The sequence below is a fragment of the Canis lupus genome, chromosome 3, assembly GCF_011100685.1.
Source record: "Canis lupus familiaris isolate Mischka breed German Shepherd chromosome 3, alternate assembly UU_Cfam_GSD_1.0, whole genome shotgun sequence".
Taxonomy (NCBI): Eukaryota; Metazoa; Chordata; class Mammalia; order Carnivora; family Canidae; genus Canis; species Canis lupus.
In genome coordinates this window covers 32383955-32405436 of record NC_049224.1, presented here as the reverse complement: position 1 = coordinate 32405436, position 21482 = coordinate 32383955, and the positions used below count along the sequence as shown (strand labels likewise).

At 40.6% G+C, this 21482-nt stretch overlaps 1 protein-coding gene across 1 annotated transcript in view; it reads right to left on the bottom strand.

Moving 5' to 3' along the window:
- The window catches only part of HERC2 (HECT and RLD domain containing E3 ubiquitin protein ligase 2), a 242709-nt gene that overhangs the window by 102618 nt on the left and 118609 nt on the right, over positions 1-21482 (bottom strand). Inside the window, 11 exon segments of the mRNA XM_038532568.1 lie at positions 2955-3097; positions 6033-6176; positions 7695-7833; positions 8887-9117; positions 9345-9541; positions 9622-9769; positions 10337-10518; positions 12437-12619; positions 14078-14270; positions 15549-15736; positions 21089-21280. Coding sequence (XP_038388496.1) covers positions 2955-3097; positions 6033-6176; positions 7695-7833; positions 8887-9117; positions 9345-9541; positions 9622-9769; positions 10337-10518; positions 12437-12619; positions 14078-14270; positions 15549-15736; positions 21089-21280 — 1940 coding nt within the window.

Genomic DNA, 21482 nt, shown 5'->3' with positions numbered 1-21482 from the left:
TTTGCTCTGAAGTGTGAATAACTCATAAGTGACAGGCTTCATCTTGAAAGCTTACAATTCTCAACTGGACTGAACTAGGAGTTCTGGTAAAGGGGAGTGAGAGTGCACTGGACTAAGCCTCTACTGATAATAGCTATGAATTCTGAACAAACTATTTTCAAAAACTGTTTGAAGGTCCTGGAGAACAGCCAAAGCCTTGGCCGTATAACTTTGACCATGGGGGAATAGGTATAACCCTTGACCATGGGGGAAGCCAGCAAGCAAGCAGTGTTATTAGACTACAGTCAGAGGCTGGAATTCAGTCTTGCCAGAGCAATTAGAAGTGAAGGAGAAATCATAAAATGTGCACACGGATTATCTCAAATTATTGACTTATTCCAAAACTGAGCATTTGTGAGACCCTGAAGAACCAAGCGTAAGGAATTGCTGGAAGGCTAGAGGGATTCTATAGCTGCCCAGTGTTAGGGAGACAGTCTGAGGCCCCAGTCCAACCAAGTTAGATAGAATTGGTCAAAGTATAGAGGTTTCCACTGAACCCTTGGAAAAGATTCTAACTCCTGAGGAATTAGAAAAAAGAAACCAAGGCCTAAGTGCAAAACAAAAACCACCACAAAAATTCTAGAGCCAAGTGTCCAAAGGATTGGGGAGAAAGGTCAGATAATGAACTATCTATGAGAATAAAATGCTACATTCTCCAGAAAATGCTGACAGGACACAGCGCCAATACAATGTAGTATCTAAAACATTTAAAATATATTAACAACTGTAGATATGTGAAGAAGCAAAACCAATAACTGATTTTTTTTTTCCAATAACTGATTATAATCAGAAAAAAAAACACCCAAATAGTAGCAGACTGACAGCTGGCCCAGGTGTTAAAATTACCAAACAAGAAATTTAATATAACTATCAGGAATATGTTGTAAATATACATACAGTAAAAAATAAAGAGTGGAGAGATACAAACTGTCAGGAGAGCTATAGAACTATAAAGTAAGAATCCAAATGGAAATATGAGATCTGAAAATACAAAATAAAGAATTTCTTAGATGGCAAATTTAGACCCAACAAAGCAGACAGCCTGACCCTGAAAACAAACCAATACAATTATCCAAGATAATTAACCAAAAGAAAAAGACCTACAAAACAAACAGAAACTCATTTAATAATCTTTCTTAGCAAAGAACAAAATGAGAACAGAACAGGAAAAAATAGTTAACACGTTTCCAAATTTGGTGGCAGGGGAAAATATCAAGCCAGAGATACAAGTAAGTTAGTGTATCCCAAGAGGATGGGGCAAAAATATACATACACATCTTAGCCAAACTGCAGAAAACAAAACAAAACAAAAAATTATGAAATATTAAATGCAGCCAGAGGGGGGGAAAGGCATTTCATACAGAACAAAAAGAATGATGGCTGAATTTCCATTAGAATCAATGAAGACAAAACAATGAAAGATCTCTCTTTGCTACAAAAGTCCTTCCCAATTCTTAAAGGATAACTCTACATTTCCTTCTACATCTTTCCTCTTAACACTGGGCACCTCCCAGTGTGATTCCAGGTTGCATTCTGCCCAATTCACTCTTTAGTTGCTCTAAGTGTCCTCTTTTTATCTCTACAGGTGACTAGAAACGCTGCCACACTATGACCACTTTCTTTCCCTGATCTGAGCTCTCATCTTAGTGGTTTTCAGATCTAACAAACAAGTAGTTGGCATTCAGGCCATTTCAAAGAAGGTACTGCTCCCTATCCTCATGCCCAACATTTCTTGCCTTCTCCCTTTGCATTCCACCTTCTTCCTAGCTCACTATGGGATTGCTGTCAGCCCTCCCATCAGCCTGAAGCAGATGCTTCCTCACTCAGGATCCCAACTCCCTGGAGTCTTGGTCTCTGAAGATTTCTATCAGGGTACATTCTGCCTGCCAAATTGAGCACTCAAGGTTTTGTTTTTGTCTCTGAGATTTTACCCAGAGTTTTTTTTTTTTTTTACGTATTATATAGAAAGAAGGGTTTTTATTTTGTTAAAGATTTTAATTATTTATTTCAGAAAGAGAGAGCATGTGCAGGAGAAGGAGCAGTGGGAAAGGGAGAAACAGATGCCCTTCTTAGTGGGGAGCCTGATGTGGGGCTCAATCCATTCCAGGTCCCCAAGAACTGACCTGAGCCGAAGTCAGACACTTCACTGACTGAGCCACTCAGGTGCCCCGAAAAAAGGATTTTTAGAAACATCTAATCCTTCATGCTACAGGCCATGAAAAGTCCCCATCACTCTTAGACCTGGTCAATGTCACTACTATGGGAACATTCCCACAGCCCCAACCCCAAGTTACACTGCACAGAACATGTGTTCCACAACAGGACAAGGACGGAGAGCCTGGCCGCAATAGGGCATGCCCAAGAAAGCCCTTGGAGTGAATGGAACAAGCATGCCAGTGCAATATTCCTAGGTCTAATGGAGCTTCTTCAATATTTCCTGAAAAAAGATCACACCATAAATATTTGAGCATCTGAACCATGCTGAATCTCATTAACTGTTTCATATAATTCACATATGTTCAAAATAAGGTTAAACTTCAGGGCACTTGAGTGACTCAGTCAGACATCCAGCTCTAGATTTTAACTCAGTCATGATCTCAGGGTTGTGAGCTTGAGCCCTACATCGGGCTCCGCGCTCAGTGCAGTCAAGCTTGTCCCAGCTTGCTCTCTCTCAAATAAATAAGTAAATAAAAAATATATTTTTTTAAATAATAAGGTTAAACTTCAACTCATACATCTTCTAACCAGTACTGCAATGTTCCATGACAAACATGATTAAAGTCTAGCTAGTCATAAGAATTATTTTGGCATATCATTTAAATTTCAAAATATATCCTTAAGAAAACACACATTTGTGAAAAAAGTTGTTCCGAATTTAATGTACCAGATTAAAATTGCAGAGGCTGTTACTGTACCTCTAACTCTTGTTTGTCAAATATAGCCTTCACTGGAGATGGCTGGGTGGCTGAGGCTAGTAACTGCTGCAAGAGGATCATTGGAGGCTGTGGCCCCTCAGGAGACATGTCCCCAAGGTCAGGGGATGCAGCTGCTCCATCATCTGAATTTAAAAACAAAATATGCATACATTATAATTTCAACTCCTAACATCTCTTTACCATTAAAGATAATGCACTGAACGTGTCAAATCGAGTATGAGCTCTACCTCTTAAAGCACTGGGCCATCAAAATCTTCAAGGCTCAGATATCAAAAACTACTCTTTTAAAGAATTTTCCACTCCCTGGTTCTTTGGTATCTCCTTTATTAGTTCATCTGTCTCTTTAGAGACCTCAGAGACAACAACAACAACAAAGCTACTCCCTGATTTTTGCCTTTGGTCTAGTTCTTCTACCTTCTCTTTCTTGATGCATACTCACTGCTTTAGAAACCCTCCTTCCACTTCTATGGACACTCTCAAGTTTGTATGTTTAGCCCTGGCTTTTCCTACTAACTTTTGTTCAGAACATAAATTGACACCAATCCCAAATATGTTGTGTGGTAAAATCTTTTCGCCTATTTTAATCTGAGTAGCTTTGGGTAAGCTTTAGCACTTCCTGTTTGCCCCAGGCCCACTGAGTCCCATTGCCTTGAGCCCACTCATCATTTGAGTTTGCTGGTTGGCTAGTGACAACTTCAACTAACCCTCTTGATCAGGAGCCGGAAAATCTTTCTCTTGAAGGGACAAAGAGTAAACACTTCCACCTGACCAGCCCCATGTCTATCACAGCTACTCAACTCTGCCACTGAAGAGTACGATGACATGTAAACAAGTGGGCATGGCTGTGTTTCCATAAAGTATATAAAAACAGGTGGCCATGGTAACCTGTCAAGCCCTGCTCTACACAGCTCTGTCTGGAGCCCCTACTCTGTCCCAAGCATGTAACCCTGATTCAGTCCCATCCAGAACTACTCACCAGAGTGACCAAAGAATAACCAACCAAATTCCTTGGGCTCTGGTTTCCTGATTTTTTACAACTGCAGCTTACCTTTAAGGTCTCTATCTTACAGAATAAATCTGTACTTTAATTAGATTTACCTTATACTCACATTAAAATTAAATTCACAATACACTCTTAAGATTAAGAAACAAAACAAGACATATCACACTCCACTGGACTTTCTAATTTTTGTCAAAGGCACTCCCCTCTGCCCTCCCTGTAACTCAAGCTTGAAACGTCAGCCATCTTTGACTTTTCACTGGTTTCCCATGCACTTATCATCAAAAAACACTACACCATCACATTATCTCTTGGAACCTTCTTTCCATTTTTCATGCCTTCCCCCAGAAGACACCTTATCCCTTGACACAAAAACAATTTTCTCATCTCCATGGCCTTTCTTTTTCAAATACTTCCTATACCACACTAGTAGATTTATCATCCTGAATTATCAGTCTTTATCATGTGAATCCCCACTACAGTCCTAAATTAGCCTTAAGTTTCACCCTGGGATTCAAGGCATTATATCACATGAATTCAGGTGATCTCTCCAGCTTTTGCCTCACGTTCATCAATAAACCTGAGCTCCTTGAAAGGGAAGCACTTCAACACTCACTGATATGTCTGTGTCCCTACTGTCTCTTCCACCAGGATGGAGCTTCCTCATCACACTGCACCTAGTGCTTGCCACACCCTTCAGAAGCTGCTCTCCCCAGCCCTCAGCCATCAGAGTCCCCACGACACCCGTGGAAGTGCAATTACACATTCCACAGTGCACTGGCATCATACCCTGCACAGAGCCATCTGCATTCATTTCCTCTTCTCACTCTGACCCCACAGAGTTTGGAACCATAAGTAGATTATCCTGTTCCCCATAATACTTTAGCATGTCCTTTAATAGTAGATAATCAAAAACATATTTCATAATTTGGGGTTTTGTTCCTACTTAAAATGATATAAGGTTATTCTAGAAAACTGGAATAATATAGAGAAGTATAAGAAAATAAAGTCAGCTGAAAATAAAGGGGGAATCTATGGTATATCTACAAAGAGATATACAAAGCAATGTGCTTTTTTATTTTATCATGTTCATGTTTCCATGGCAATGAACATATATATGTATCATCACTGTGAATGGTGTCAAGGTATTCCACTATGTGGATACACCATCCAATAATGGGCATTTAGGTGTCCCTAGTTTTCAACCTAAAAGCAATACCAACAAAGAAGCCATAATGAGCAGTTTTAAACACATATCTTCATGCCTTTTAATGTGATAAATTTCCAGAAGATAACTCATATGTTTTTTGGTTTTTTTTTTTAATTTTTATTCATTTGTGATAGTCACACAGAGAGAGAGAGAGAGGCAGAGACACAGGCAGAGGGAGAAGCAGGCTCCATGCACCGGGAGCCCGACATGGGATTCGATCCCGGGTCTCCAGGATCGCGCCCTGGACCAAAGGCAGGCGCCAAACCACTGCGCCACCCAGGGATCCCGATAACTCATATGTTAATGGAGAGATACAGATATAGATATGTGTGTATATGCATTTTAAAGTGTAACATTTCCTCAAATGCCCATTATATAGTTGTACCAACTTAGATTCCCACTAGCAATGTGTTAAAGCAGTACTACTTTATACATGTATAAACTACCTGAAGGCCTTATTAAAATGCAAACTCTGATTTCTTAGGTCTGGGGTACAGCGTAAGAGTCTGCGTGTCTAATATGCTCCTATGTGCCATCAATGCTGCTGGTCCATGAGCCACACTTTAAATATCGATGCAGGAGAGCACTGTTTTTTTTTTTCCCTCCCTTTTACCAGATGTCATCAATCTTTTGTACTAGAAGACAATGACACTGCCATTTACACCCTGTTGACTATTGGTCAGGTTGCATATCTCATACATTTAGAAGCCATCTGTTTCCCCTTTTATGGACTACTTATTCAAGTCTTTTATCCCTTTTATGAACTACTTATTCAAGTCTTTTATCTGTTTTCTATGGGAGTACCTGCCTTCCTTTCAGATCTATAAGAGCTTCCTTAAAAAGATACCTGTGTGAGCAGCTATGACATCCTGAACAGCTGGCTGAGACAAGATTTGCCTGAGCTGGTCCTGGTGGGAAAGCAGTGCACGGCCCGCCTTCAGGATGTAGAGTTTTAACTGCTGGCACCTCAGCAGGTCCAGATCTACTTGTCCTGTGGGAGAAAAGGACTTAGCGAAAATGACACATCCTGCTTGGGTTCTTCTCACCAGCTGTCCAGCTTTGGGGAAGATATTTTGTTCTCTGCACCACAGTGCCATGGCTGCAAAGTGGCATAAACAATGCCTGGTTCTGTGGGAAACAGCTGGCCATGCCAAATACTGTCAGTAATGAAGGACTTGTCTTTTCCAGTGCTATGACTAAGTGCTTCTAGATAAGCATCCTCTACCTCCCCCAGGTCTTTCCCTTTTCCTGCTCCCCACGCAACTACTTTGATGGGTTGGGGTGAAAATTAAATGGTTTAACAGATCTGTTAGGTATTAGCATAATCAAATGTTTCCCACATTGCTGAAATTTCAACCAGATACCTACATTTCAAACAAAATAGTTCCACATTTTCTTGCCAGAACTTCTCCAAGACAATTTTGTTGGACACTCACAACATATGGTTCTCTAACTCAACAAGATCATAGCACTCCCTGAGGCCTTATCTAAAAAAATGACTGCAGAGGTGCCTGACAGCCAATTGAGGAGGAAACTAAGATAGCTGCCACAAAGGTGTACGCAGACTACAAGCACAGCAGGACTACAGTTGTATAACAGTGTTCCAAGGCAGGACATGTTTGTTGGAGGCCACAGAAGGCAGTATAGCAATGTAAGATGGAAGAGGATAGAGGAGGATAGGTGGCTTTCAGGCATCCAGCCTAACTGCCTGACAGACAAGTTTATTCACTGTGATGGGGAATGGGAACTAAGGGACAAGGTTAGTGGAATTCTGAACATGCTACAATGTACATGCATGTAGCCCTCCAGTCAGATATGTGAACTGGATATCTAGAGTTAAAGGTGATTGCTATCATACATACTGCGGCAGCAATCACAGGAATAGGGAGAGATAGATGAGAAACTCAGTAAGAGTGAGCACAATGAACCTGAAGTTATGGAGAAAATCATAAGAATTTCCAATGTGCAAAGAATAATCAGGGAGAACTCTCAAAGAACATGCAAGGGGCAGTGTAAGGAAAATTAAGGGAGCAGTATTCCAGACCAAAGGAAGGAAGGCTTTCAGCAGAGGTGACCTTGGTCTTAGCCCAATGTCGACAGATATGAAGCAAGGCAGGTTCAAACATACAGGCCTTACTGGGTCTGGCAGAGAAGAGGCCAAGAGCCAGAATGCTAAAGGGCCATGGCTGGAGGGCTAACAGAGAGGGAAAGAGAACACAGATTCCTCTCAAAAGCCTGTTCAGAATAAATGCCAGCACTGGAGAACAGGCATGGGGAGAAGTCTGGGGTTCTTCAGGAGCCACTCCCACCATGGTGTCATTCTTTGTATTATACACTCTTATCACCATGCTCAAGGTTTCATGCCCACTGTAACTTAGCAAATGGTCAATCCACTGGAACCCAAAGACTTTGGCAATGACAGGAACTTGCTCTGACAAAATGCAAAACATTGTCCAGGCAATGCCAGGTAAGACTGTACCTAATTCATCACGAAGCACCATGTACTGACCTGCAAAACCCTGTTTAGGTGATTTTTTTACTTTATGCTTTTCTAATTTGCTTCCGGCGAGGTTTACCAATTGAGCCCAGACAGACAGCATGGGCTCTGTGAAGGGCAGGTTGATGACGCTGAATGCCACGGCAGGTAGCTAAAGCAAGAACACAGAAACCATCAAAGACTGTCCGATGAAATGAACAAATGAAATGTTCTAAAAATTATCATAACCATGAATCTTAATTCTGAAATTATCACACATATCCGTAAGTCTTCTTACATCCGAGAATAATCATTTTAAATGATGACATCAAGGCAAAACAGAGACATACATATGTGAACATAACCTAAATTAATTTGTTTCTTTAACAACTTGTCAACAATAATTATGTCAGGGCATAATTCTCAGGCATTTTCTATGCATTTCAAATTTTCTACAACATGTATATTCATTTCTGTAATAATCAAAAACAGTATTTTACAGAAAGATACAGCCTGATTACACTTAGATCACATCAAAGTAATATAAATCACTCACTTTCCCTATATATCCCTGATAAATTTAAGATGACAATAGCTGCTACATAAATCACGTCACTCAACACAATTAATAAGCATTTTCTACATGAAGAAAAGTCATTTTTTAAGGAATTACTTTTAAATTTCTTTAAAAGTTGAGTTTTTCAATAAAAAAAACTTCAAAATTTTAAAATAATTAAAACTAAAAACATACTTAGAAGTACCTTCTATGTTGCTAATGCCCTTTTATGTCTTTGGGGCTAAAATAAGACATGAACTACTAATCCATGTAACACCATGAGACAGGCCCTATTTATCACCATGGCACAAAACAAATTAAGAAAAGATAGATGGCTTTCCTCAGGTTGCATAGCCTCCTAGATGGTAGACATGAACTATGAAAATCAAGTTCATTCCAGCACTGATGTTAGAACCCAGATCTAGTATAAAACTCCTCTGCCTCGGGATTCCTGGGTGGCTCAGTGGTTTAGCACCTGCCTTTGGCCAGGGGCATGGCCCTGGAGTCCCAGGATCAAGTGCCAAATGGGCTCCCTGCAGGGAGCCTGCTTCTCCTTCTGCCTATGTCTCTGCCTCTCTCTGTGTCTCCCATGAATAACAAAATCTTAAAAAAAAAAAAAAAAAACCTCCTCTGCCTTATTATCAAGTAACTGAACACAAGTTCACTTACTGGTTTCAGCTGATTCAACGGGCAAACACGACACATCCGCATGTCTGAGAATTGTACAGTGATTCTGCCCTTCGGAGTTATGCGAGTTACTGTGCCTTCTCCAAACTCATCATGCATGACTTGTCCCCCCAGCCGTAGGCGACCATCGATGCCTCCAATCACAGCCAGGACTGCCATGAGGCCCCCAACCTCAGGGTTTTCAGAGTCAGGTAAGTAGTCCTCTAACAGGGCCTAATGCAGACAGACAGCTGGGTTGAAGAAGAGAGCCCAGGGAGCTGCCTGTTTCTTACACATTTACAGCTAAGCCATTTTTATACTAGTTTCTTCAATAGTTATTTCCACTTGAATATGTTTTACAATATCTTTAAACAAAATACATATCAACTTAGAGAGATAATTTAAAAGTTAAATCAACATTTGACAGAGAAAAGTTAGCAGTTCTGAAAAGTGGCACCCACCCCCTCTGATGGCTTTCCTGTGCAGCTGCGGGTGACCGAGTGGAGCTGAGAGTTGATGTACTTGTTGATGAGTCCATTCCACTGGCCCAGGGAGTGAAGTGTGCGCAGCAGTGCCACCACCTCTTCTGCCAGGGTGCTGCTATGGGTGGCAGTCAGAGAGGCCTGTGGGCGTGCCCTCCGCCGCCTCAGAGTAGATTCTGAAAGAGAAGTATGAGAGAGGAGCTACATGGTGCCCTGTTCACTTCATCAGTTCACACAAATAAGGAGAGCTGCCCACCTCTGAGGAATGGGATATCTGAAGAACAGGTGGTAAGTAAGCTGCCCAGGAAACCAAACAGCTTTTCCACAAGGCACTTCATATCCCTTGCCCTTTCAGTCTTGTCCCATGATGGAAGCACTGCTTGCAGTAAATGCACAGCTAAGATCTGATAAAAGGCAATTTAAAATGGCAAACATTAAAGAAAACCACTATCTGTGATTTTAGATTAAGAAATAACAGATTTTTCTTTTATTTTTTTGTTCCTATAATGCAATAAATTATGAGAAAATTCAGATATTCATTTTTCTAAAATTAGATGATTATAGCCAAGTTAATTAAAAATATAGATTATCAGGATTTTTTTAAAAAAACCTTTATTACAGATGCAGATATTTATTGAATTAAAAAATAATTATTTTCAGCTTAATTCTTCTAAAGACAATTATACTACAACTTCTATGAAGCACCTAAGAGCAGCTGGCAGGATTTATCACTTCAAAGAAAAAAAAAGTCAAGTACAGTTTAGTGACTTAATTTAAAATAATCAAAAACTTCAGCCTCTTACACTAGAAAATCTACATTGGGTTGGTCCTAGTCCTTCTCTGCACTCATTATTGAGTACAGGCACCTAATTATAATGACTGGGAGGACTGGTATCTTGATGCCACCTCTTAAGGGGGTCCTACAGTCCCAAAATTCACACTGAGCAGGATGAGCCCAGCAGTACAATTACCTGCCGTTGTAGTGAGGCGGCGGTGAAAGGTGCGTGTCCCTCCACAACCTTCATAAGCAGGGCAATCCACTGTGGGGAGCTGAGGGCAGCACACATGTGTGGTGTAAGTGCAATGCTCCGCACGAAGCCCAGCGTGCACCAGCTCCGGTGCTGCTCCCGGCATACCAGCCTGTTTGGGGAAGCTGCCAGAATGAAACAAACTAGCTTGGCACCAAATTTCTAGAAATAAACACTCTGTACAATCTACACTTTTAATTTACCTACCATGTTATTTTCAAAAACAACCTAACTTCACAAATATCTTACCATGTCACTCAAAGTGAGAGCAGTGGGAGAATAGCTCAAGGAGCATTTTACAACACTTTTAAAACCTTTATAGTAACTCAAACCAGTTAAAGCATTTCAGGTACTTATTATTTCTAGACAATAAGAAAATGACTCAATATTCAAATAGTAATTATTAAGAGTGAATCTTGTATATTTTTTATAACCTCATATGTGTTTTAAATATCTCCCATGATCTTGTTTACATTTCATCTGCACCGTACATTTCCAATCCAAGTTTAAGAAGTCTGCATTAATAGAACAAGACAAGGGAGGTTTTTGTGAGGCTTATCCAATTTGATGCAACTGACCCTCTCTGCTTCTCCTGGCTTCCAGGTCTCTGCTCATGGTCACCCTGGGTTTCCACTCTTTCCTGGCAGAGGCCCACCTGCCAGGGCTCAGCTTTCCTGCTCTCCAGGCTCCCAGGGGCACCTCCTTCAGACACATGTAAATGCCTGTGCTCAGTCACACAAACACATTAACTTTCATACAGTCACACCCTACCACAATCACACACACTCATTCTCATAGTCACTGATAAATTCACACACAATCACTCATAATTACTCATAAACAGATACACCCAGCTACTCACACACATTCACACTGCCACTTCATACTCAAACCTGTAGCCACTCAAATACCCAGTCTTACTCAGAAAAAAAACTCTCACACTTACACCCAGATTCAGTCACATACTCACAAGCACTCTCACACTTACACACACACTGGTTCCTCCCACTTTATCAATTCATTCTCCTCACACGTACCCATTCACATACAAACATTTCAGTGGGTTGAACTGTATCCCCCAGAATTCATGTTCACCCAAAACCTCAGAATTTGGCCTTATTTGGAAATAAACTCTTTGTAGATATACTTAAGGATTGAGAGGACATTATACTGAATCAGAGTGGACATTAAATCCAATTAAAGTCTCTATAAGAGGCAGAAAAGGACACAGAGACACAAGTCAGCCCTTTGTGTGAAAATGAGGCAGACTGTAAAGTGCTTTAGCCTCAAGCTAAGACACCTTGCAGCTACCAGAAGCTGGAAGAGACAAGAAAGGATCCTCTCTTGAAGTCTCTGAAGGGAACACAGTTCTGCTGACACCTTGATTTTGGACTTCTGGTCTCCAAAACTCTGAGGTTCTATAATTCTGTTATGCGCTGAACAGTGTCCTCCTGCTCACAAAACCAGTATGTTGAAGTCCTAAACCCCCATATCTCAGAATGTGACTTATTTGGAAATGAGGCCATGGAAGATGTAATTTGTTTAGAAGAGGTTGAACTAGATAAGGGGGGGAGGTCCCCCTAATCCAATTATGACTGGTGTCCTTATTAAAAGGTGAGATTTGGTGACAGATAAGACACATAGGTGAAGATGAAGGCAGTAATCTACAACAAAGGAATGCCAGAGATTGCCAGCAAACTATCAGAAGTTAGGGGAAAAGCCTAGAACAGGTCTTTCCCTCACAGCTCTCAGAAGGAAACAGCCAGTTGACACCTTGATCTTGAACTTCTAGCCTCTCGAACATGGAGAAAAAAATTTAGGCCACCCAGGTGTACGATACTTTGATGTGGCACCCCAAGCAAACTAACCAAATTTGCAGTAAGTTGTTATAGAAGGCCTAGGACTCTAGTACACATGCACACTCACCCCCATGGACACACCCACTTACATACACAGACACACACAAACACACACACACACACACACACACAAATTCATAGTCCCAGGACTCTGTAGGCAAGCCCACAACTATTCATTGCATACATGTTTTGTCCGTCGTTCCACTTTCCACTAACATTCGCAGAAGCCCACACAGGGTCTTGGTGGCCTCACTCTGCATGACTTCAGCATGGACTCCAGCAGAGAGACAAAGAGTTTGCAATAAATTAACAGTACTGGTAAGCATCATTGCAGTAGGATGAATGTTCCTTTCAATTTGTTCAGCTTCTGGAAAAAAGTATCAAAATTAAGAACCTATACTCCCAAATAGAACTGGAAAATGTCCCTGCATGTAATTTAAGAGATTTTAATAACACAGTCTTTTAAGGAATTTCATATCACAATTGTTACAGTGGAAAGGAAAGTGGCTTTTTACAAGAAAAGATGGGATTCAGGATGCACTAAACACCCTAATTGTCTCTACCTTCCTCAAGCAAAATAACCCTTCTAAATTAGAGTTTAGTATTTTAAAAACAATCTCTGCATATAGGTCAGAAACACACAGTTTCAAATATTTATTCTTTAGAAAGACAGCTTATCAAATGTCAGAAGCTGGGATCCCTGGGTGGCTCAGCAGTTTAGCTCCTGCCTTCAGCCCAGGGTATGATCTTGGAGTCCCAGGATCGGGCTCCCCGCATGGAGCCTGCTTCTCCCTCTGCCTGTGTCTCTGCCTCTCTCTGTCTCTCATGAATAAATAAATATTTAAAAAAAAAAAAAAAACCCACACACAAATGTCAGAAGCTGCCCGCTGACAAGGTAACTATGCCCTGGATAAAGATGGAAGTGCCTGAGCCAGGGAGGGGAACCAGAGGCTCATGTGTCCACAGCATTGACTTGGAGGCACAGAACAGCTAAGCCACAGTTCTTTCACTTAGCTCTGCTCAGGCCCTGACTTCCCTGAGTGAAAACAAAGCCAGTCCTGACCATATTATGTGTGACTCTAGGTTTCACATGTTACTCCCAACAGCCCAAAAAAGCAGGCATCACCTGTTCACATCAGAGGGGACCTAGACCCCCACAAGTGACATGGACTGAGCAGAGCCTTTTCCACTCTCCACACCATCCATTCTCTACTGAGCTCAGCCTCTCCTGACCATACAAATGACTTCCAAAGTCCAGCACCTGAGCCCCAGGAATCAGCCCTGGTTTCCTGAGACCAGCCATGGGAAGCTTCATTCATACAAGGTCTGTTGGACACATCTAAAAATGTCATGATGTCCTCCTCCCACAACCTTGGATTTCCTTAGATAGGATTTAACTGGGTTCACTCCAAATTCTCACCTCTAGTTTCTTTAAGGCAAGACAGTACTAACTCCACACTACTTCTAGTCCACCAGGCGCTGGCTCACTATCTCATACACAGGTTCTGAGCCAACCAACAAGGTCCACCAGAGGTAAAGACATAGCAAGCACTGCATTACCAAACCCTTCTGACTGTCCCCAAAGGGAGTAAGAGAGTCAAATCCAGCTAGATTGCCAGTTATGAGAGGCATGCTTTTAACTCCTGCATCAGAATCACCTGGGGCTTATTTACACTGAAACTTCAGGGGCAAGTCCAAAACTACAGACCACTGTCTGTAGCTGAGTCTGACACTGTTCTCATTCCCAGATGAAAAGGATGGCCAGCTGCCATTAGCATACAGCTTGCCAGGTTGCCCCCAGACTAAACAGCCCCAAGGTACTGACCAGAGTCATCCTCTGTGTCCGAGTCCTCTGCTGAGGGCTGTGTGGAGGCCGGCAGCTCTGCCAACTTGAGGTCATACTTCCCCTCCTTCCCCATCCTGTAGGAGTTGGTGCTGCCCGTGTCCCACTGGACCCTGATCCATCCGTCCTCACCCAGTTCACCAATCACACGGCCAAGACCAGGAGGAGGTCCATCCTGAGGAAGCCAAAACAAAGATTAGTTAAGAATGCATATGCCAGGTGGGGGATGGGGGCATTGAGGGGAGCACTTGATGGGATGAGCACTGGGTGTTATTCTATATGTTGGCAAATTGAACACCAATAAAAAATAAATTTATTTAAAAAAAAAGAAAGAAAAAAAGAAGGCATATGCCTGTTCTGTCACACAAACAAAGACTGTAAGGACTGCTATGTCACTGTGTACAGACTTTGTGCCACAGACTGCTCCAAACCTACTCGCAACATGCACAGCTCTCATCATTACCTTAAATCAAACATCAGGAAATAACTTGCTTATTATGCTCCTTTACCAAGAGTTAAGCAGGGAAAAAACATCGTCTCAATCAGCATTCTCCCTAAGCCAATGCAGAGATAAGGCTTTCCAGCCTAGTCCTGGTGTCCTATTCCTTGGCTCCCTTGATCCCCCATAGGGCTTCGAAACACCAGAAACCTGAAACAATTACTTGCATCTCATCAGGAACCTAGCTAGAATGGAAACTCCATCTCTCACTTCTATGAGTAAAAGCTGTTTTTAGGATACTACTATTGCAGGACACTATGAGTCAAAGCTGTTTTTAGGATGCTGCTACCTGTTCCAGAACACTTCTGAGATGATTCTGATGAGGCCCATGCTTAAAAATGAGGTTGAGAAAACCTAAAGATGACAAGAGTACTACCACACTGCAGGAAGGCGAGCTCTTTCCTTAGCTAGTGACTAAAGTAATGACACAGGCACTAGCCCCCATGATCTCTACCTTGTGAGACCTAACAGAAGCTTAGGAAAGATGTGCTATGAGGAGAAACAGAAATGGCCATTGCCCAACTAGCACACCTGAAACTACAAGGCTGGGGCACTTAATGGGCACATAGCCATCAGTTCCCAGAAGGAACACCTGGGTCCTCACAGCTTTCAGAACATTGTTACTAAGATGAGGTTTGATCTCTCCTGCTTATTCTTGCTCCTGCTCTGGGCTGCCCCTCAAATTGAGCCCAAGCCAAGGAATTTTCTGAAAACAGCCACCACCCTTTGAAGACTTGATTCTGCTCGAGGTTCCCCTACAGCCACTGTCAATCTCTGCTTGTTTTGACCTAATTCACCTGCCCAGAAACTAACTATATCACGAACTACATCCTCTGTCAACTGCACAGGCCCTAAGTTAAGGTAGTTATTTATTCCAATTTCCACTCTCTAACAGCATGCAAGTAAAGTAAAGACTAATGTGTGGCTAATGTGTTTAAAATCAAATCTGAGTACCTGATCACCCCATTTCCAATCAACACCTCTCATGACCCTGGTTCCAATCTTCATCATGGCGGCCAGTTCTGGCCCTGAAACTGGAAGCTGCACAGGAGCCATTTCCTTCCTTGTCTCTTCCAAAACTGTAGCAGAAGCTCCTCGGGCAGAAGCATTCATATCCTCTTCAACATTATCACAACTAGGACCTATCAGATCATCAAATGCAACAGCTGAGCTAGTAAGTAGTTACAATTTCCTAATCTTAATACACTTATTCAAAACTTAGTAAGTACTGATGATGACAGTTTTAAAGAACCTATAGTGTATACTGTAGTACTTTATCAATATAATAAATACCATGAAAGATTTATTAATGGGAATTTAAAAATGTAAAAGAACCAAGCATATAAATACGTATCAGAAGATATAAAAGATATAAAACAGAGACATTTACTCTACTTCTAGTAATTATGCTCCCCTCTCCAAAAAAAAAAGCAAAATGATTAAGTTAGAAAAACACTCATCATATATTTTTATTAGAATATAAAAACAAAATATAACCACCTGTCTGTTGAACAATGAGAAACTTACCAACTTTAATTATAGTACCACAAAGAAAAGAGCTAAGAATAGCAGGTCTGATACTGCCATCCTTAGGAAAGACTGCTTGCAAGGCAGTCCTTAACTGGCCTCTGGAAACTTGGATTTCAGAAGGGCTCCTCCTACCATTCCCTAATGGACAAGAGGCCTCACAGTGCCTAAACTGTTTGTACAATGTGGTTTCTGCTGAAATTTGCTTCTTTCTCTGGGTCTAGAACTTGAGTTATGTGCCAGGCAGAGGTGCCTACTTGACCTGCCCCAGTGCAAACTCTAGGCGCAGAGTCTCTCATGAACTTCCCAGGTAGACATTTCACCCATGTAGTCATTTTCTCTGCTGAGAGAATCAAGTTCATCCTGTATGACTCCAGTAGCAGAGGACTTAGGTCAGTTTCTCCCAGACTTTTCCCATGTGCTTCTTCCCTTCACTGATTTTGGTTTCTAGTCTTTCACTGCAATCAATCTTAGGCCTCAGTATGACTGCTGAGGCCTCCTCACAAATCACTGAAGCTGGGAGTGGTCTTAGGGACCCTGGCACAGGGATGGCAGCAATAGGATTCTCTAGAACAACTCTAACTTGCTGAAATATTGCAAAAGCCCTGTTTAGTAAAAGGAAGAATAAAGGGGTGGAGCATGATGAATATTTGGTTCCTGATTGCTGTGAAATCATCCACAAGTATAAAACAGAAGTTGAGCTATGAGCTGCAAGAAGTAAAATTTATGAATGGATTTTAAAATAGTCTATTTAACCCCAAGAGTCAGCATGCTAGATCCCCTGGCTGCTTTTTGCCTTGCTGGCTAACGTGAGGGGGTAAAAAAGCACAGCCCTAGTAACTCCTCCAGTTTTTGTTCATTCTTCCAAATGGGAGGAAAAGGTGCCCAAACATTCCCAAAGGTGGCTTGGGTGGGTGAAAATGTACAAAGTGCATGATCCTCTCTCAATCAAAAGGGAGAAAAAAGGCTTGTCAGTTCCCAGGGCTGGAGTAAAGCTTTGGATAAGGTAAAGCTTTTCCCCAGCTTTACTGAGGCAAAAAAATTCTTTTCTTCAGCCCAACTCTTTGGAGCCTCAGTGAGGCCCCAAGAGGGCCAGGGTTGCATTCCAGCTAGGATCTCCTCTGGCAGCTATAATGTTAACCCTGTAAATGCCAAATTTATTGCAAAGTGTTCGAATACATTTGCAATAAGAAAAAAAAAAGGGATCTTTTTTTAAGTGGTTTTGTATTTTATGGCTCTTGTATCTGGATGCATACATAAAATTAATATAAAATTGTATATGCTTATAATTTCTTATATGAAAGAAAAAAATCATCCTGATCAAGGAAAGTGGTAAATATAAATATGTATTCATGATATACAACTCCTTTGCTTTCTGCAGCCAGTAGGCAGGTTCAAATTTAAACTCTAAACAGGGATCCCTGGGTGGCGCAGCGGTTTAGCGCCTGCCTTTGGCCCAGGGCGCGATCCTGGAGACCCGGGATCAAATCCCACATCGGGCTCCCAGTGCATGGAGCCTGCTTCTCCCTCTGCCTGTGTCTCTGCCTCTCTCTCTCTCTCTCACTGTGTGCCTATCATAAATAAATTAAAAATTTTTAAAAATAAAATAAAATAAAATAAACTCTAAACAAAAGCTCCCATAATTAATGATTTGTGCTATGACTTTTACCTCTCTGGAAAAAAAGGAGATGACATAAAAATAGAGTCAATTTCTAGATGGAAATTTCTAGATTTTTTCCTAAAGCATTTTAAATCAGTAATGAGGTCTTAAGAAACCAGATGCCTGACTCAGAGGCTGATTGTTTTCTAGCCTGATGCATATTTTTGAACAGGTCATGTGGACACAAAGATTGACGAGATCAAAGAGCTTAGGAAAGCCTTGCTTTTTACTTGGATTGGAACACTGGCCTTACAGTATCTCAGATTTCAGGATACTCAATCTTCTCAAAGGTACATGGAACATTTTCCAGGATAGACCACATGCTAGACCATAAAATAAATCTCAATAAATCAAAATATACTATAATCATACAAATTACATTCTCTAACAGAATGAAACTAGAAACTAGTAACAAGGAAAACTAGAAATTTCACAAGTATATGGAAATTAAATTACATACACTTAACTGCCCAAAGGAAAAAAAATCATGAGAAATTTAAAAATACTTTTGAGACAAATTAAAAAAAAAGCACAACATACCAAAACGTATGGGATGCAGAAAAAGCAGTGCTAAGATGGAAATTTTTGTCTATCAATGCATACATTAAAAAAAGAAGAAAAATCTCAAATTAGTAACTTGACTCTACACTTGGAGACACTAGAAAAATAAGAATACAGTAAACCCAAATTCAGTAGATAGAAGGAAATAATAAAGACTAGAACAGAGATTGGGAATTTATATATATATTTTTTTAATTTTATTTATTTATGATAGTCACATAGAGAGAGAGAGAGAGAGGGGCAGAGACACAGGCAGAGGGAGAAGCAGGCTCCATGCACCGGGAGCCCGACGTGGGATTCGATCCCGGGTCTTCAGGATCGCGCCCTGGGCCAAAGGCAGGCGCCAAACCGCTGCGCCACCCAGGGATCCCCGAGATTGGGAATTTAAAAAAATAAAACAGAATCAATAAAACCAAAAGTTGGTTTTTTGGAAAATATCAACAAAATTGACAAACTTTTAGGTTGATTAAACAAAGAAAAAAAGATGACAAAAAATAAAACAGAAATGAAACCAGGGACTCTACTACTGATTCTACAGAAATAAAAAGAACTCTAAAAGAGTATTATGAACAATTATACACCAACAAATTAGCCAACCTAGATGAAATGGATAAATTCCTAGGAACCACAGATTATCTGAATTGACTCAAGAAGAAATATAAAACGTGAATAGACCTATAACAAATAAAAATACTGAATCAATTATCAAACCTCTCAACAAAGAAAAACCCAGAACCAGATGGCTTAACTGGTAAATGCTACCAAACATTCAAAGAAAAATTAATACCAATTCTCTAATTCTTCTAAAAATAGAAAAGGAAGCAACACTTTCTAACTCACTCTTTGAGGCCTGATAACAATACAACTATAAAATACTACTCAAAGAAATGAAAGAAGACCTAAATAAATATAAAGCCATCCCAAGTTCATGGAAAGGAAGACTTAATATTTGTTAAAATAGCAATACTCACCCAACGCAATCTATATATTCAATACAACCTCTAGAAAGTCCCAACAGCTACTGTTTACAGACATGAGAAAGCCAGCCCTGAAATTCATATAGAAATCCTAAGGACCCAAAAGAGCCAAAATAATCTTGAGAAAAAAAACAAAGTTGGAAAACTCACTTTTTGATATCAAAACTTACCACAAAGCTAGTGTTCACAACAATGTGGTACTGGCATAATGACATACAGACCAACAAGATAGAGTCTAGAAATAAACCAAAATATTTATAATCAAATCATTTTTGACAAGGGGGCCAAGACCTTGGGGAAAAAAAGTCTTTTCAACAAATGGTACTAGGACGACTAGATAACCAAAACAAATAAAAGGAGTCCTTACCTCACACCATATTAAAAATTGCCTAGAAATAGACTAAAGACCTAAATATAAGAACTAAGACTATAAAATTTTTAAAAAGAAAACACAGTGAGTAATCCTCATGACCTGGGTTTGGCAATGGTTTCTTGAACATAACATCAAAAGCACAAGCAACAAAAGAAAAACAGATAAGCTGGACTTCATCAATATTTAAGGCTTCTGTGCATCAATGTAAAACAAAATACAACCCATAGAAGGGGAGGAAGTATCTTCAAATCATTTAATTGATAATGGTCTAGTATCCAGAATATATAAAGCACTCCTACAACTCAATAACACAAATAACCTAATTTAAAAATGAGCAAATGTTCTGAATAGTTCTCCAAGAGGGCAGCCCTGGTGGCCCAGCGGTTTAGCGCCACCTTCAGCCCAGGTGTGATCCTGGAGTCCCGGGATTGAGTCCCACACTGGGCTTCTTGCATGGAGCCTGCTTCTCCCTCTGCCGCCTGTGTCTTTGCCTCTCTGCCTCTCTGTGTCATGAATAGATAAATAAAATCTTAAAAAAAAAAAAAAAAAAAGTTCTCCAAGAAAGACAAATGGCTAACAAGCACGTATAAAGATGTTTAAGGCCTTATATTAGCAAAATGTAAATCAAACCACAATGAGATACCACTTCACATCAACTGGGATGGACTCAATTCCTGCCTCCCCACCTCTCAAAAGGAAAATAACTGGTGTTGGTGAGGATGTAGAAAAACTGGAAACCTCTTCCATTGCTGGGGGGAATGGAAAATGGAATGCTATGGCAAAGACTGGGGGTTTAGCAACCAAAAGTAGGGATTACCATATGACCCTGCACTTCCACTCCTAGATATAGAACAAAAGAATTAGAAATAGGTGATCAAACAAAAACTTGTACATAAATGCTCCTAGCAGCACTATTCACAATGGACAGATACAAGTCAAATGTCCAACCATGGATGAAAGGAAAATAAATTGTAGTATATTCACACAATATAATATTTTTTAGCCATAAAAAGGAATGAAGTACTGACACATGCTAAGTGAAATATGCCAGATACAAAAAGCTAAAAATTGGATTTCATTTATATTAAATAACCAGAATAAGGAAATCCACAGAGATAAAGCAGATTTGTTGTTGCCAAAAGCTGAGCGAGTGGGAAATCAGGAATCATCACTAACTGGGTGTGGCTTTCTATTTGAGGTGACAAAAAAGTTACAGAACTAGATAATGGCATGCTTATACAACATTGTAGATGTGCTTAATGCTACTGAATGATAAACTTAAAAGTTGTTAAGAGGGTAAGTTTTATGTCACTCTTATTTTGAAATTATAAAGAAAGAAGACATGAAGGCAAAATCTTGACATTTTCATAAATCACTTAAAGCAGTGCCAACCTACCAATAAGCCGAAGTGCTGTCTGTGTGAGGGCGAGCATGCCTGAGTTCAACAGGAGGTTCAGGTTGTTTGCTCCATGCTGCAGGGTGAGCATGCTGAGCATTACCAGGAGAAAGCGAGCTTGTGGGGTTGTCCCCAGACTTGGTCCTGATGGATTCTCATTGGTAATGGTTTGTAGGGGGACAGGCTGGATACCTAAAAAGCATGGACACTCACATAAATTTCTTGTGTGTGGATATAAAAACATATATGATGCAGAAAGTAGTAGCAATTTTTTAAAATTTCTGTTTTTCAGTGTATTTCCAAAAAGCATGGACATCAGGCAGCTAGCTATGCACTGCTTTGCAATAATCCTACCACCATCAATCCACATATACCCATTTTTAGTTGTCTGCAA